General features: G+C 28.6%; 1 protein-coding gene across 4 annotated transcripts in view; it reads left to right on the top strand.

Annotated features, from left to right (window-relative positions):
• LOC142333486 (uncharacterized) overlaps positions 1-14,581 on the top strand; it is a 55,087-nt gene that overhangs the window by 3,862 nt on the left and 36,644 nt on the right. For all 4 annotated transcript variants that reach the window (XM_075380728.1, XM_075380726.1, XM_075380729.1 and 1 more), the window contains exons 2-3: positions 2,219-2,416; positions 8,772-8,903. In XM_075380728.1, coding sequence (XP_075236843.1) covers positions 2,253-2,416; positions 8,772-8,903 — 296 coding nt within the window. In that variant the 5' untranslated portion in view covers positions 2,219-2,252. The remainder of the gene's footprint in view (positions 1-2,218; positions 2,417-8,771; positions 8,904-14,581) is intronic.

The raw sequence follows: 14,581 nt of genomic DNA on the forward strand, positions 1-14,581 counted from the left end.
CGAGTATTACACTGTGAAGGTAATGAACGTACCCGCAGTTGCTTGTTTATTCCTTATATTATATGGTGTTATTGTGTATTATGTTGTGGCATTTTTGCGTTTATTTGTTTTTGTATCAATTATATTTTTCTCTCGCTTTATATAGTCTTCATGGTTTAAAGCAAGGTAGTACTCTGTTGTTTATGTTAATGCAATAACTTGTCAGATTTTTATTTAAATACAGTAGTACAGTTTTTCTTTTTTTTACACAACAGCTACAGACTGATAAAAAAATATACTGCAGTAATGTAAACACCAAAACAAATTAATCGAGAAAATATAATTTTAAATAAAAATATTACAAGAGTAAAAAAAAATGACAGCCATTTAATTCCCTTGGCAATTTAGCCATGTGCCATAATAATCGATTACGTTTTCTTTTATTTTACGTATTTGATCATTCGTTTTTAGTAACTGCTATTGCATAGTCTAATAAACTTAGTTATCCTTAGAATAAATTTTTGCTGGGACTATCCAGTATTGTAAATTATATTCAATATTATATGTGTAGGGAATAACAATTTTTCTAATTAACTCAACATCGATCAGTATTGAAGAAACAATTTATGAACTTTTATGTTAAATCTGAATAAACGAGTCAGGAAACACTAGTTGCAAAACATTACACAGAGCGAGTCAAAAGTATCGAAACCCTGTCGACAAACTTGAACATCATTCCAGATAGAATACTGTAACTTTCAGGATAAGGTATTTGTTAACTACTTTACCTTTTGATGAGAATTTCAATTCTCTTCGGGGGTGGCCCAGCGATTGTAACTCAGTATTTTAATTTGTAACACCCTTTGTATGATGCACCGTTTTAGAGATAAGACAAGATTGTATAAATTAAAAGTTCATATGATGTCTATACCCAAAATAATGGCAGGATAAAGTTTGAATTTTGAAAAAAATTACATTAATAATTAAGAAACTGTTGTTATTGAAAGTAAATAAATTTACAAATATTTAATTCTGTGAATATTATCGAATAAATTTATTTAAAAAAAAATTAAGCATTATGCTTGTTTTGTTTGTATACTCAAAATTTCATTATTAGTTTGTACCTCATGATATCTGTGGATTAATATTAGTCCTATATCGACAATTATGGAGATTTAATTGCCGTTTAAAAAAAATGTAGCCTGATCACCAAAATCTATGTTTAATAAATTAGGATCTGCAGAAATATTCATAATTTTACAGAACTGATGTCTTTGATGGTAGTCGTCTTAAGTTTGTGCACCTTAATCTATGTTCTTGTGCTGCTGTTAGTCTAGGAATGAGGATTTTCAATAAATTCTTGCAACCATTTGTAACACTTTGTTATTATTTGTTGCAGATTTAGACATTGGTTTTCTACTGTTGTTAATACACATTGTTTCTTCAGATTATTGAATGATTTTTGACACTGTACCTTTTGAAATAAGGTTACGATTATTAAATGTTCCACCGAACAATTCACAAAATTCATTATATGACATCTCCAAAAAATAATAAATTAAAACATTAACTAAGTTAGTTGAAAATTAAAGGGATTTTTATTAGAGGTAATTTTCCAGTGACATTTCAGTAAAATAATTGATTTTTATATTGCCACTTTTATTATTATTGTTTAAGGTTTTATTGATCTATTATTGGTTGTATTTGTACCTTTCAAAATGCCTTAAGAACTGTCATCTCTGTTCTTTTCATGCGATCTTAGGGAAGTTTTTATAATTTATACTGCATTAATCAACTTGCTGCGGTACGAGTACAAATTATGATTTGTACTTTCAATGGCAAATGTGCTGCTTTGAGCTTTGTTGCATTTGAGCTATACTTAATATTTTATCTGGTCCTCATATATTGCCCTCATCCGAACTAAAGTGACAGGCTGAAACTAATGTTATAAAGTAAAAATATCTGTGACATCATAGGGTGAATGTTTCGAAACATGTTTTAAAAATAGTGATCACAGTTTAATAAATCAACCGCTTCTGATGGGTATTTTTGTTAATTCCTTTCCTTTTTTGGGACTGTTAACTTTTATTCTGCAAAGGTGCATTTTTTAATAAATTTATAAGAAGTATAAAAGTATAAATTTACTTCAAAACTCCAGTTTAATCATTGTTAGGACCTTAAAGTATTATCATAACCTTGTTGGATTGCGATTTAAAACGTTCTTTTCTCATTTTTACAGATTAACTATAATATATCAAGTTTGTTAATTTGTTATGGACGGTGGACCCGGTGTTCCTGGTGTCGGCCCACCTCCGCCCGGTGGACCTCCTGGTGGTCCGCCTAGAGGTGGCTTTATGAGAGGACGTGGAATGATGGGACGTGGTGGACCACCACGTGGTAGAGGTGGTTTTGGTGGTGCTGGTGATATGAGGGGACGGTAAGTTTTTATTTTAACATTGAATTATTTTTTATGTAGAATGTTCATTAAAATAATGTCATTACCTGTTAAACTTGTTCAGAATAATTTTAATATTCTGAACAAATTAAAATTAATAAGTTCAGATAATTTACTGTTTATCATCTGAGATGCAATGTTATTAGAGGAAATAACTTAACTTGTACTGAAGTCATTCAATTACATTGAAAAAGATTCAGATTGCAAGCGAATTAGTCAGAATTGGTTTTGTTATTTTGATTTCTGATTTATATATTTGTATTCTTTATTATTGCTACTATATATATATATATACACACACACACACACACACAATCAATAAGAGCTCTTACTTTATCTTTTTTTTTATTTTTATTTTCTATATATCAAAAGCTCTTTTTAGGAAATTCCTCATTAGTTGATTAAAATTAAAAATTAATGACATATTAAAACATTAATAAAACACTAAACATAATATTATTATTACATGTGTAGTATAGTATTATTATTATTACATGTATATGCAGTCACATAATTAATTAAAATAATCTAAAATCTTAAAAAAAACATAAAAAAAAAATTAAACATCTTTTTTTTTACATGCCTATTGTCAGCCACAAAAAATACAGCAGTCAGCATTGTTCTGGCTTTTTAATCTTGCTACTAAAGTGAAACAAAATGAAGTGTTAACACTTCAAAGTATCAAGTAGAATTAATAATTTTATTGATAAAAACTATTTAATGAACAATATTTTCAGTTTATTTTAGGGGACAGCAAGAAATATTAATGTAATTAAGAAATTATGTATTTGAAGTTGATTTTAAAGGTGTGATTGCTAAACTTCAGCAAAGAACTGTGTTCCTCCCCATCTATGAACTTATCAGTTTTAAAAGCTCCAAAATTAATCTCACATTGTCTATCAACTTATTCTCCTTCACATCCAGGTTAGAAAAATGTTATTCAAAGATTTAACAGAATATACTAATCAAGATGAAATATGAACTCTTTCATTAGGCAGACCGTTGTTATTGTTTTGTGTTGTACCATTTTTATAACTTAAAAATTATGAATATTTCATTCTTAATATATAAAATAAATAAGATATAAATTATATTTAATATATATGCACTTCTGGTAAAAGGACAGTAATGCATGCAACTTAAAATTTGGAACAAAACATTTTCTTTTATTTGATTAATTTTTGCAAGAAAAATTTAGCCAATTGTTAAAATTAAAAATTTCAATTACAAATTAATTTCTGAAAAAAAGCGATTGCATCAAAGAGTGAAAATGCATTCCTCTAATTTCTATTCTAAAATTAAACATGATGACCATGAAAATCAGTTAAATTTAGGTGAAACTAACCAAATTTAATGATAGTCAGGAAGTAGTAATACTGGTTAAAAGAAAAAGCATAAATTGAATTAGTTACAGTCATTTTATTAATAGTAGCATGACATATATCTTGATTGATATAATCAATATAATTAGGTGTTATTAATAAGGAAGGAGAGTGTTATAGGTTACCTGGTGTATTGTCATTAGCTGTGTGACAAAATTTAAAAACACAACAAAACAGTTGTTTTTTTAATGTTATAATTTGTAGGGCTAAGAGTTTTATCATTATTTTGGTCAGTCTTTACTATTCTGGAGTTTGACTTGCTGCTGCGTTGTCTTATGTTTTTAAATGTGTTGTGGTACGATATCTCATAATATATTAATTTGCTAAATGTAGTTAACAAAGCCAATTAATATACACAGACATTATTAAAAATATTAAAGAAGCTATAACTGATTGTAGTTAGCTTTTGTCAGAAAAATATAATGATGCACGATTTATAAATGATTTATACAAATTTTTTCACAGTAATGCTATAACAGTTGAGTCTGCTTAGCACCTTCACAATTCTTGTAACTAATTCTTGCTGGATTCAAGATTCTGATGTCAGTGCTTGAAAAAAAATAATATACTGCAATTTTTACTTAACTGAGAGTGAAGTTTAAAGACAACGTATGGATGAGTTATGACATCTATGCTTCAACAACTGGCAGATGAGCCAATATTCTATGATTTCTCATTCGTCACTGAGTATTTCTTAATTGTATAATTTCTTACAGTGTTGTTGAGAATTTTGAAAAAAAATTAGATAGTTGGGTTAAATGTAAATCATTGTGGTATATTAATTCGGCAGATTTTTAATGACAGAAGAAAGTTATTAACCAAATTAGCTGTTTATAATAATTATTGGTCAGTTATGGATTATGATATTAAATAATTTTAGTGCTAAATTAAAAAAAAAAAAATTAGTAATATTATAATTTTATGCAGTTTGCCAACCTTTGAGGTCCAAGTCGATGGATTTTTTAAAAAGTTGTTTGTACATTGTATTAGTCATAAGTTGCAAGTTATTCTATTTTTGGTGCGCTTATATAAGTACATTCCTTCTGCTATTTTGGTTGTTTATGAACCGTACAGATAAATGTAATTAGGACATTAGTTTTTTATGAAATACCACATAAATGAACTGTTGACTATCAACGCATTGCTTTATGATAGACAACATAATTAAAGCAGCAGTTATAGTTAATAAATTTTGATAGTGAATGTCATGAATACAATAATAAAATTTCATCTCAGAATTTTAATATAAAAATTTGGTTTGTAGTTCTACCATGATGCGATAAAGTGGTTACTACAGCATAATAGTAGTAAATATGTACCTTTGCTCATATATATATATATTATAATTACTTAGTGTACTTTTATTATATTATACAAAGTTTAGTTTGTTATGGTGAATCACCCACAGTCCAGCTCCATATTAATGTATTATTGTTATTGTGGCGTTTTAAACTGTGAAAATTAAATACTGTTTATATCGATCATGCTGTTTTAATTGTAATAAACACAAAGATTCAAAACTGCAGTTACATATTCATTATTATTTATTATTAATATTACCATTGTTATTTAGCTGGATTCATATTCATGAGATTTTGCTTGCATTTGCACACGCACAAAAGTAAACAACAAAATAATTACATATTTTATCTTAAAAATTTATTTTTAACTTAAAACTATGTTCTGTTAAAGCTGAATTTATAATTGTTAAAAATGTTTGCTGTTTGTATTTAGGCAAATTTTTTTTTTACTCTTGTAAAAGCTTGGCTTTTGTACCTTTCCTAATGTAGCTTCTGTGATTTTTCATTTTTTTTAAAATATATTTTTCAAAAGTCCAACTGATTATGTGATAAGGAGATATGAGGACCATAAATCCACCCTTTTGAAATGAAGATTGTCATAAAAATGTTGTTAGTATTCATAATTCAGTTATGTCACTGTAAACATGTTTATTTATGTGATCTTGTTAAAAAAATCCATGATTTTTCATTTTTCAAAATTGTACAAAATTTCATAGTAAAATTTCATAAATGTTAATTCTTGGAATAAATGGGAATTATTATATTTTGAAATTTTATCACTTTGTACTTTAATGTATTCTCTTAAATGAAACCACAAAAAAATTACTTAACCTAATATTGCATCATACTCTTATTAAATATTTAAACCTTTTTGGAGTAATTTAATCTATTTAGCTTTAGGTATTAGGGTACTTAAATAAAGCTGATTTTGGAAGTTTTATGTTATTAAGAATTTTTACCTCAAAAGATAGTTGAGGAAATGTTATTTGATATTTTTTTTTAATACATATACGTTAGGATAGACTGGAATAATCTTCGTGTAAACATTTGTATTTATTATAGTCTAAAATTGGTACTCATTGGTCTACTGAAAGTGTCACTAAATCTCATAAGTCCTTCACCAAACACCTATGTCTGACTTGAAAGGAATTTATGCTTAGTGAAGAAAGATTTGGCATCTTGTTTCTTCAGTTTTATATATTTGTTTTGAAGTGTAATGCGTTACATATCGGTTGGTCCCCACAGTCCAGCTCCATATTAATGTATTTATTATTAATGTGGCGTTTTCTAACTGTGGAAATTAAATACTGTTTATATCGGTCATTCTGTTGTAGTTAAAATGAACAGGAAGATTCAAAATGACAGTTACATGATAATGGTTATTATTAATATCATTGGTATTTATATAATTAGGTTGGATTTATACTCTGTATGTGCTCAGGTTTTGTAAGTGATATTTATTATTTGGAACAATGTGACGTGTAGTTTAAATATTGTTGAAAAAATAATAAACAGAATTTCATTTTAATATAGTTTTTTTCATCGGTATGAGTATCTAAACCTTTAATGGTCACCATCATATTTGGTAATGAATCCAGTTTTTTCTTTGCTTTTGATTTAAATATTCAAGATTGGAATGTAAAATGAACTTATTGCCTAAATGGAATAATAATTTGTGACAAAATGAAACAAATTTTTAAAGTACATCTAAATGCCTTAAGGAAAACATATTTAAATACTGTAAACTACTACCGTCAAATCGGACAGTGAGTTTTCACATGGTCTCAATTTCGGTATTTTTTGATCAGCTTGGATGGATGTTTCAGTAGATTGTTAAGCAAAAAATCCAATTCTTTGTGTCCTCATTTTTCAGTATGTTCTCTCTTACCATATCCTGTAAATTATTAAAGCTATCACCATAGCATTTCCTTGCTCATAATCTGCTTGGCAGGAATGAATTAAAAGCGAACAGAAAAAAACAAAACATAATTTTTCCTATCCAAAGTTTTTATGAGTGTGGAGAAGTTGATTTCTACTCGTGATGGACTAGTGTTTTGTCTGTCGATAGCGCAAAAATTACAATTTTTTTTTTTTTAATTCTGCAGAAAGTTTTTATCTCTATCAGTTTTGTTGAAAATACTGTACCAACTTCTGAGATATCCCAACTATTTTTTATGTAATTATTTTGTAGGTAAAAAACCTTTTTTAGACATCCACAGTCCAGCTCCATATTAATGTATTTATTATTAATGTGGCGTTTTCTAACTGTGGAAATTAAATACTGTTTATATCGGTCATTCTGTTATAGTTAAAATGAACAGGAAGATTCAAAATGACAGTTACATGATAACGGTTATTAATATCATTGGTATTTATATAATTAGATTGCATTTACACTAATTGTATATGCTCAGGATTTGTAAGTGATATTTATTATTTGGAACAATGTGATATGTAGTTTCAATATTGTTAAAAAATAATTAACAGAAGTTGCATTTTAATTTAGTGTTTTCTTCGGCATATGAGTATCTAAACCTAATAATGGTCGCAATCATATTTGGTAATGAATCCAGTTTTTTCTTTTGTTTTTGACTTAAAATATTCAAGATTGGAATGTAAAATGCTCTTATTGCCTAAATGAAATAATAATTTTTGACAAAATAAAAAAAAAAATTAAAAGTACATATAACTGGCATTAAGGAAAACATATTTAAATATTGTAAACTACTACTGTCAAATCGCACAGTGAGTTATTATATAGTTTGATTTTCGGTAGTTTTTGATAAGCTTGGATGGGGGTGTTTCAGTAGATATTATACAAAAGAATCCAATTCTTTGTGTCCCCATTTTTCAGTATGCTCTTCTTTCTAATACTATGCCAGCTTCTGAGATATCCCAACTAATTTTTATGTACTTATTTTGTAGGTAAAAATCTTATGAAAAATAATTTTTTTTTTTACAGATTCCACAGTCCAGCACCATATTTGTTATAAATGGTGGGGGTTTACTGTGTTTATATCGGTTGTGCTGTGTTAATTATAATAAACAATAAGATTCAAAATAACTGTTACATTTACTGATTTTTTTTCTCCCTATATTAATATATTTTTTTTGCAGAATAGTTTTTTCATTTCGTATTATATAATTTTTTATTAATTGTTATATGCATCTTTTTCTTTAATTGATTTATTACAGATACAAAATATTTAAAACAATTTTAGTTATTCTATTGTTTTGATCAAGTATGTAATATAAATTTTAACCTGATAATGGCATTCAGTAGGAGTGGAATACAGTTGGTCTCATATACCTCAATATAATTAATAATTTTTTAGTCTGTATTTTTAGTTGGTGTGCATTTAACATGCATATGAATGTGTAGCATTTACTGGAAATTTAATAAATTGAGAAACATGAAATTATTATTACCCACAGTCCAGCTCCTATTGAAGTTTTTTTTATTCAGTATGGCGTTTATAACTGTGGAAATTAAATGCTGTTTACTATCATTCTTACTTATGTTTATAAGTGAGAAACGACAAAAACAGTACATTGTATTTGTTGAAATTGATATCTTGTACTGGTATTGTGTATCATAGGTTTTTTATATATATATATATATATATATGACATATGTTTTTCATATATTGATAGTGGTGGCCCACGGGGTGGAATGATGCGTGGTGGACCTCCAGGAAGAGGCGGCCGTGGTGGACCCCCTGGTAGGGGAGGTGCAGGTGGACCGATGCGGGGTAATGAGCGTGGCGGATTTGGTGGACCACCCAGGTAAGTCATTTTATTAACAAAGTAATTTTTACAACTTTTTAACAAACAAGGCTTTTAAGATGTAATATTAATAATGTTTTGTATTGAAAAATCTTTTCACATCGACTTCAGATCGTAAATGAGATATGAATTTCTTAAATGGAAGGTGTAATTAGTTGCAAACCAGGTAGAGTAAGCTGTGAAAATGCCAGTGATAGTATTATCAAAAGTACAAAATTGAAATATCTGGGTTAAATAATGCAGAATAGAAGTAAAAGTTTTACATGATATATTGCATTAATTGCTATGATTTTCAAAGCACTATATATTTCAGGATATTTGATTAATTTCAATATTATTTCAATTGTAAGGAACTGTTAGTACAGTTCATTTTATCTATTTTACTTTTAAAAATAATAACTCATAACTGCTCGCTATTGTTAAATAATTCATTATTGGCACATTGCTGAACTAACTTTGTCTTTATTCTTTTTATTTAATTTACTTAATTTTGTGATTTAGTGAAGAAAGAATGGACTAGTAGCTACGATCAAACCACCAGGTTGGTCTAGTGGTGAACATGTCTTCACAAATCAGCTGATTTGTAAGGAAAAAGAAAAAGTAGCTACGTTCATATTTGTTCCGCGTGAAACTTTCAGTAGCAATGCTAACTTTTCTTAATCTAGTGTGGGGGTTTGTGCACAAGTTAAGTTATTTGAAAAGGCCAGTATTTAGAGTTTAGTCTGTTAAGGTTACATGGTACCATGTTACTTGACAATGTTAATTTCTCAAATTTAATGTTCCCTTTTCAGCTCTCAGAAGGCATACAAAAATGAGCTTTTGCTCAGACCTTTCTGGGACCTTTATAAAGCTGATTTTTTTTCTAAACAAATTTCTTGGAAATTTATTTTCAAAAAATGTGTTTTCCCTAACATCTGTTTTCAATTTCCATATTTTACTGAAATATATTTTTAATTTATTTTCTAAGTGGAATTTCTTGCTATAAAAAAGTCAGTAGTTACATGTACACGCTATAAAACTACTCTAAAAATTTCATTCACCTATCTTCAACTGGTTTTTTTTTTAGAAAAGAACAAGTAGAAAATTGATAAATTTTTGGAAAAATGCATATAAATATTATAACATGATAATTTTTCATTTACCGTACCTGCACCGTAGAAAGGGACATCAGGATGTTCTTCATCAGCAGCTTTTCTTTTCACCCTTTTCTTATAGAAATCTTTAGCATCTTTTTGAGAGCCATTCAGATGTTGATCATCAAATCCCTTACAGGCCCTTACCATGTTTACTCCCGGATTTAATCCAAATGCTTCTATAATTTTAATACGCTCAGTATTCCCATCATTAAAACTTTGACAATGCTGTCAAGCCACATTTTCTCTTGGGTATGCATGACCACAGAATATGATTGAAGGCCTTGTTTGGATTTTGTTTAAGTCAACGCAAACATTTCAGTAATAAATCTGCATCAGCTAAACGTGAATGTTGGCTTAATTACTTCAACTTATTGCCTTTGCTAAAGGGTTTTTTGTGAACATAGTTTTCTTTATAAATTTTACATTTATTATACTTGCATCAAGTTGTATCTCCAGCGGGACAGAGGTTATGTTGAAGTCCTGTGAAAATAAATGGCCCAAACAATTCGCTTCATTTCTTCTGCACCGGAACAATTTTGTCTTATTGCATCACCATAGTAAGACTAACTTATTTATTTCCTTGCTTGTCAGTACCTTTGCCAGACATATTTTTTCCATCAGACAGTAAAATATTATCTGTGCATAATTTCTTTAAACCGGGAGCCTATCATTTGCTGGATATGTCCAATGCATTCTAATTTCTGTATCCTAACAGTGCAACCTTTTCATTGTTTTCTAAGTATTTCTAAATGTTTCACCTTCTCAATGTCAAGGCTGGTGTTAATAACAATACCATTCGGGCTCTTGAACCCTTTCCTTTAGCTAGCTATGTGTCATCTAGTGCTACAGCCAAATCACTGGAACCTTGATTGATTTCCACAGCCTCTGTCACAACTAATTTTATTGATTCATTTGCCACTTGTTCAGTAACAGACTTTAGCAAGTGATAATATTTTAGAAACTTAGCTGGAGGGGGAGGTAAGTTCATAACTGCACAATATCTGTTCCAATGTTGGCTCTTTACCAGTGGCATGTAGGTCATAAACAAACCGAATGTTATTCTCATAAGAGCCATTAATTTTTTTGCTTGTCCTTACAGAATTATTGTGTTTACAGACAGTACATTGAAGAAGAATTTTTGAAGCTAAGCCTAATCTTACTTTGGTACTTTCATATGCAGTAAAACAATAAACACAGACAGTATCTATACTTGGCACCTAAATTAATCAATGAAGTCAGCCGACTTATGTTTATAATTATATTACCTTCATGAAATTTATTATTGTTTATTTCAGTATTTGAATAAATGCTACTGCTTGCGTATGGTTTTTTTTCAGAAGTGGTAAATAAAACAAGAATCTAAAGTTTCATTTTCAGATCCAGCATCAGATTACACTTAACAAAACAGTAGGTCCTAGTTCATCATGAAACATATTTACATGGCTCCTTCTTTTTTACACTTTCTTTTTACAAAAATTCGCGCTGTCCTGGGCATGGTAAAAAAAATGCTGTCAGTCAAAGTAAATAAAAGAATAATTATTGTTGCAAAATCACAGACATGCACTAACTGAAGTGAAAAAATTAATACAAAAACAACAGAACTTGGCTGCTGATCTACATGAATAATACTTGAAAAGCTGGCTTGACAAGGCTGTCTACTCATACGACAAAAGATACCATACAGTTAAAAAAAACCGTGAAAATCTATGCAGAAATTTCAAAGTTATGCCAGTTTTCTTGAGGAATGGGATGTTGCTTAGGAAAGAAAACATGTGCAGGCTTTTTTTAAAATTTAGATAGAATGAAATTTAGCAAACAGACTATCAAATATAATATACCAATCTCTCCAGAAAACTGCTCTTTCAATTGATTGTAAAAACAAAAACTCCACAAAAACGCCACATGATACCACTTTTTGTGGTATCATGTGGCTACAAATTAATTACGTGGGTAATTAATTTGTAATGTTTGAGTGTTTTCACATAAGTCGATTAAATTTTCTGTAAAAGTGAAGATAGTTTGGAAGATCAATTGATAGGATTTTCTAAACAAATGAAAGATTATGATGAATTAATGCGTTACTGTTTTATTTAATATCTTCAATAATTGTGAATTTTATCTGATTGTCTAGGTCCTGTAGTAAACCTTTCTTACTCTTTAACATTTTCTACTTTGAACAGATGATCGGCAGACCTAATAGAATATTAATACACTTCTGGCCATTTACACCTTTAAATAATAAACATCTATAATCAATTTATATCTGTAAATTTCATGACAGGATAACCTTTGTAACGTTGACAAGTATTTCATGAACACTCATAAGTAAACTTATTGCTGTGTAGACCATAGTGTGCTATTGCCTATTTTCTTATGTTACCTGTAGGTTGAAAGAGTGTTGTGTTCTTTTATATGCTATTTCTCATTATGAGCCTGCATGCTTAGTACCTTTGGTATTTTTAAGGTTTTTGCAGTTATTTACATCCTTTCAAGGAAGTTGCTCGAGAAAAGATTGTGCCAATATTAGTACACGTATTTGTTTTCCTTTTTAATGGTTCCAAAAGTTTACATCTAGAATAAAAGCTATACTTTGATTCCTGTTTGAATTTGTGAGTTTACTTTACATCTAGAATAAAAGCTATACTTTGATTCCTGTTTGAATTTGTGAGTTTACTTTTCAGTGATTATCTGATAGTTTTGAAATTTCTGGTCTGTGATGTTATAAACAGAGTGAGAGGAGAGAGAAAGGAACAATTAAAAAACAGACAATTTAATTTCCAGAACTTTATCTATGATTAGCATGTTATGTTGTTAAAACTGCCAGTAGGTTTAGTTACGATAAAAATTTGTAGATCTGATCATTCAGTTTTCGTTGTGATAAAACAAGATAACGAAATTAGATTGCACTCGTGATGTATGCTTGTAAATTACATGCTCTTTTTGTTTGCAATACATAAACAGTTTAATTAACAGTAGGTAAGACATTACTAGAAACTAATCTGAATTTGATGAGATCAAGTCTGTTTTAGATAATTGAGAAGTTAAGTAATATGCAATTTTTTTTTTATGTTGTGAACTATATAAGATATAATGCATACCTGCTGTATGCATTCCGTGCAACTAATTATATAGTATGTTCTATCAGGTTTACTAATGGCAAGAATTACGTACAACGGTAAATGCAAATATTGAGGAAAATTTTATACAAACTTAGTGATATTGTATTATCTGTGAAAACAGATTAGCTTGTGATTCATTGAATTTTTTATATATTTCTTCAAATCACAAACTCTCCTGGCTTAATCAGTCTGAAAGGTAGTTTTTGAGTCTTTTCTGCATGGCCATTTATGGGAATGTTTCTAAATGTTTTAAAGTTTAATTGTGAAGCGGTTCCACTTAGTTGTGTTAAAAGAGGTGGACTTGATCAACTAATGGACCTTACTGGATAGTAGGCTGATAATGACTGTATGCTTCCCTGATTAGTGTGGTTCATGCATCAGGGTAAATTATAACTGAGATATTGTCCTTTATGTATTTTTAAGTCCTTGACTATTTTTTTAATTGTAATATAATTTTTTAAGTTTTTGATTGTAATATAATAATGTATAGTGAAGTATTACATTTAGATTGTTATTGCACATTATATTTTTACTCTTATCAGATATTTACCCAAACTACAAAAAAAAGATTTAATATTTGTTTTATTTTCTTTAAATTATTTTAGATAACCAGATTTCTAGATAATAAGGTTTTGTGATAATTGTATGTAAAAAAAAAAAATAGATATAATTTGTTAAATAAAAAGAAACACCAAAACCAGCTATGATTTGTACCAAACTTAGAAATAGTAAGTAGGTAATGCTGTATTTCACTGTTGGCCCTTTGCATCAAATGGCCACTCTTGAGTGACCTCAGAAGCACCCTCCAATGATGATTACTGTTAGGATATTCAGTCCTAAATAAGTTTGTAGAACAAGTTCTATCCATTTTTCATCTTAATTACTCTTCTGTTACTGTTGGCAAATCTTTTGTTTCTTTTTAAAGTATTATCTTTTTTAATTAGTTTTTCTTGTTATATTTTTTTTTCTTGGAAATATACAATCCAAAAATATCTTGAATAAAATTTAATAAACATTAAACTAACAGTTTTAATTAAAAATGATTAGTAATTATTAATACAATTGTAGATAAATAAATAAGAAAAAGTTTTTCTGTAGGATTGAAACTTGGGATATCTGTTTAGAGCAACATCATGTAAACTTGTACATTACTTTTCAAGTTGTGTGATGTAAGTCTGTAATAACTATATTGTTTGCAGCTTAAATAAAGTTCAGTTGTTAAAATTAGGTTTTGTTATAGATCTTAATATGACCTATGCAATGAAAATTTCACAACTCCTGATATAAAAAAAAGTTATGTTCACAGCACCATTTTTTCCACACTTAAAAAAAAAATTGTTGATTAATGCCTAAATTCTATTTTTCTAGATGGGGAAATTTAGAAAATGTGATCCTCATAAATGTGTTCCATTAAGTTAGTAAG

The sequence above is a fragment of the Lycorma delicatula genome, chromosome 12 (assembly GCF_047948215.1).
Source record: "Lycorma delicatula isolate Av1 chromosome 12, ASM4794821v1, whole genome shotgun sequence".
In the NCBI taxonomy this organism is placed as follows: domain Eukaryota; kingdom Metazoa; phylum Arthropoda; class Insecta; order Hemiptera; family Fulgoridae; genus Lycorma; species Lycorma delicatula.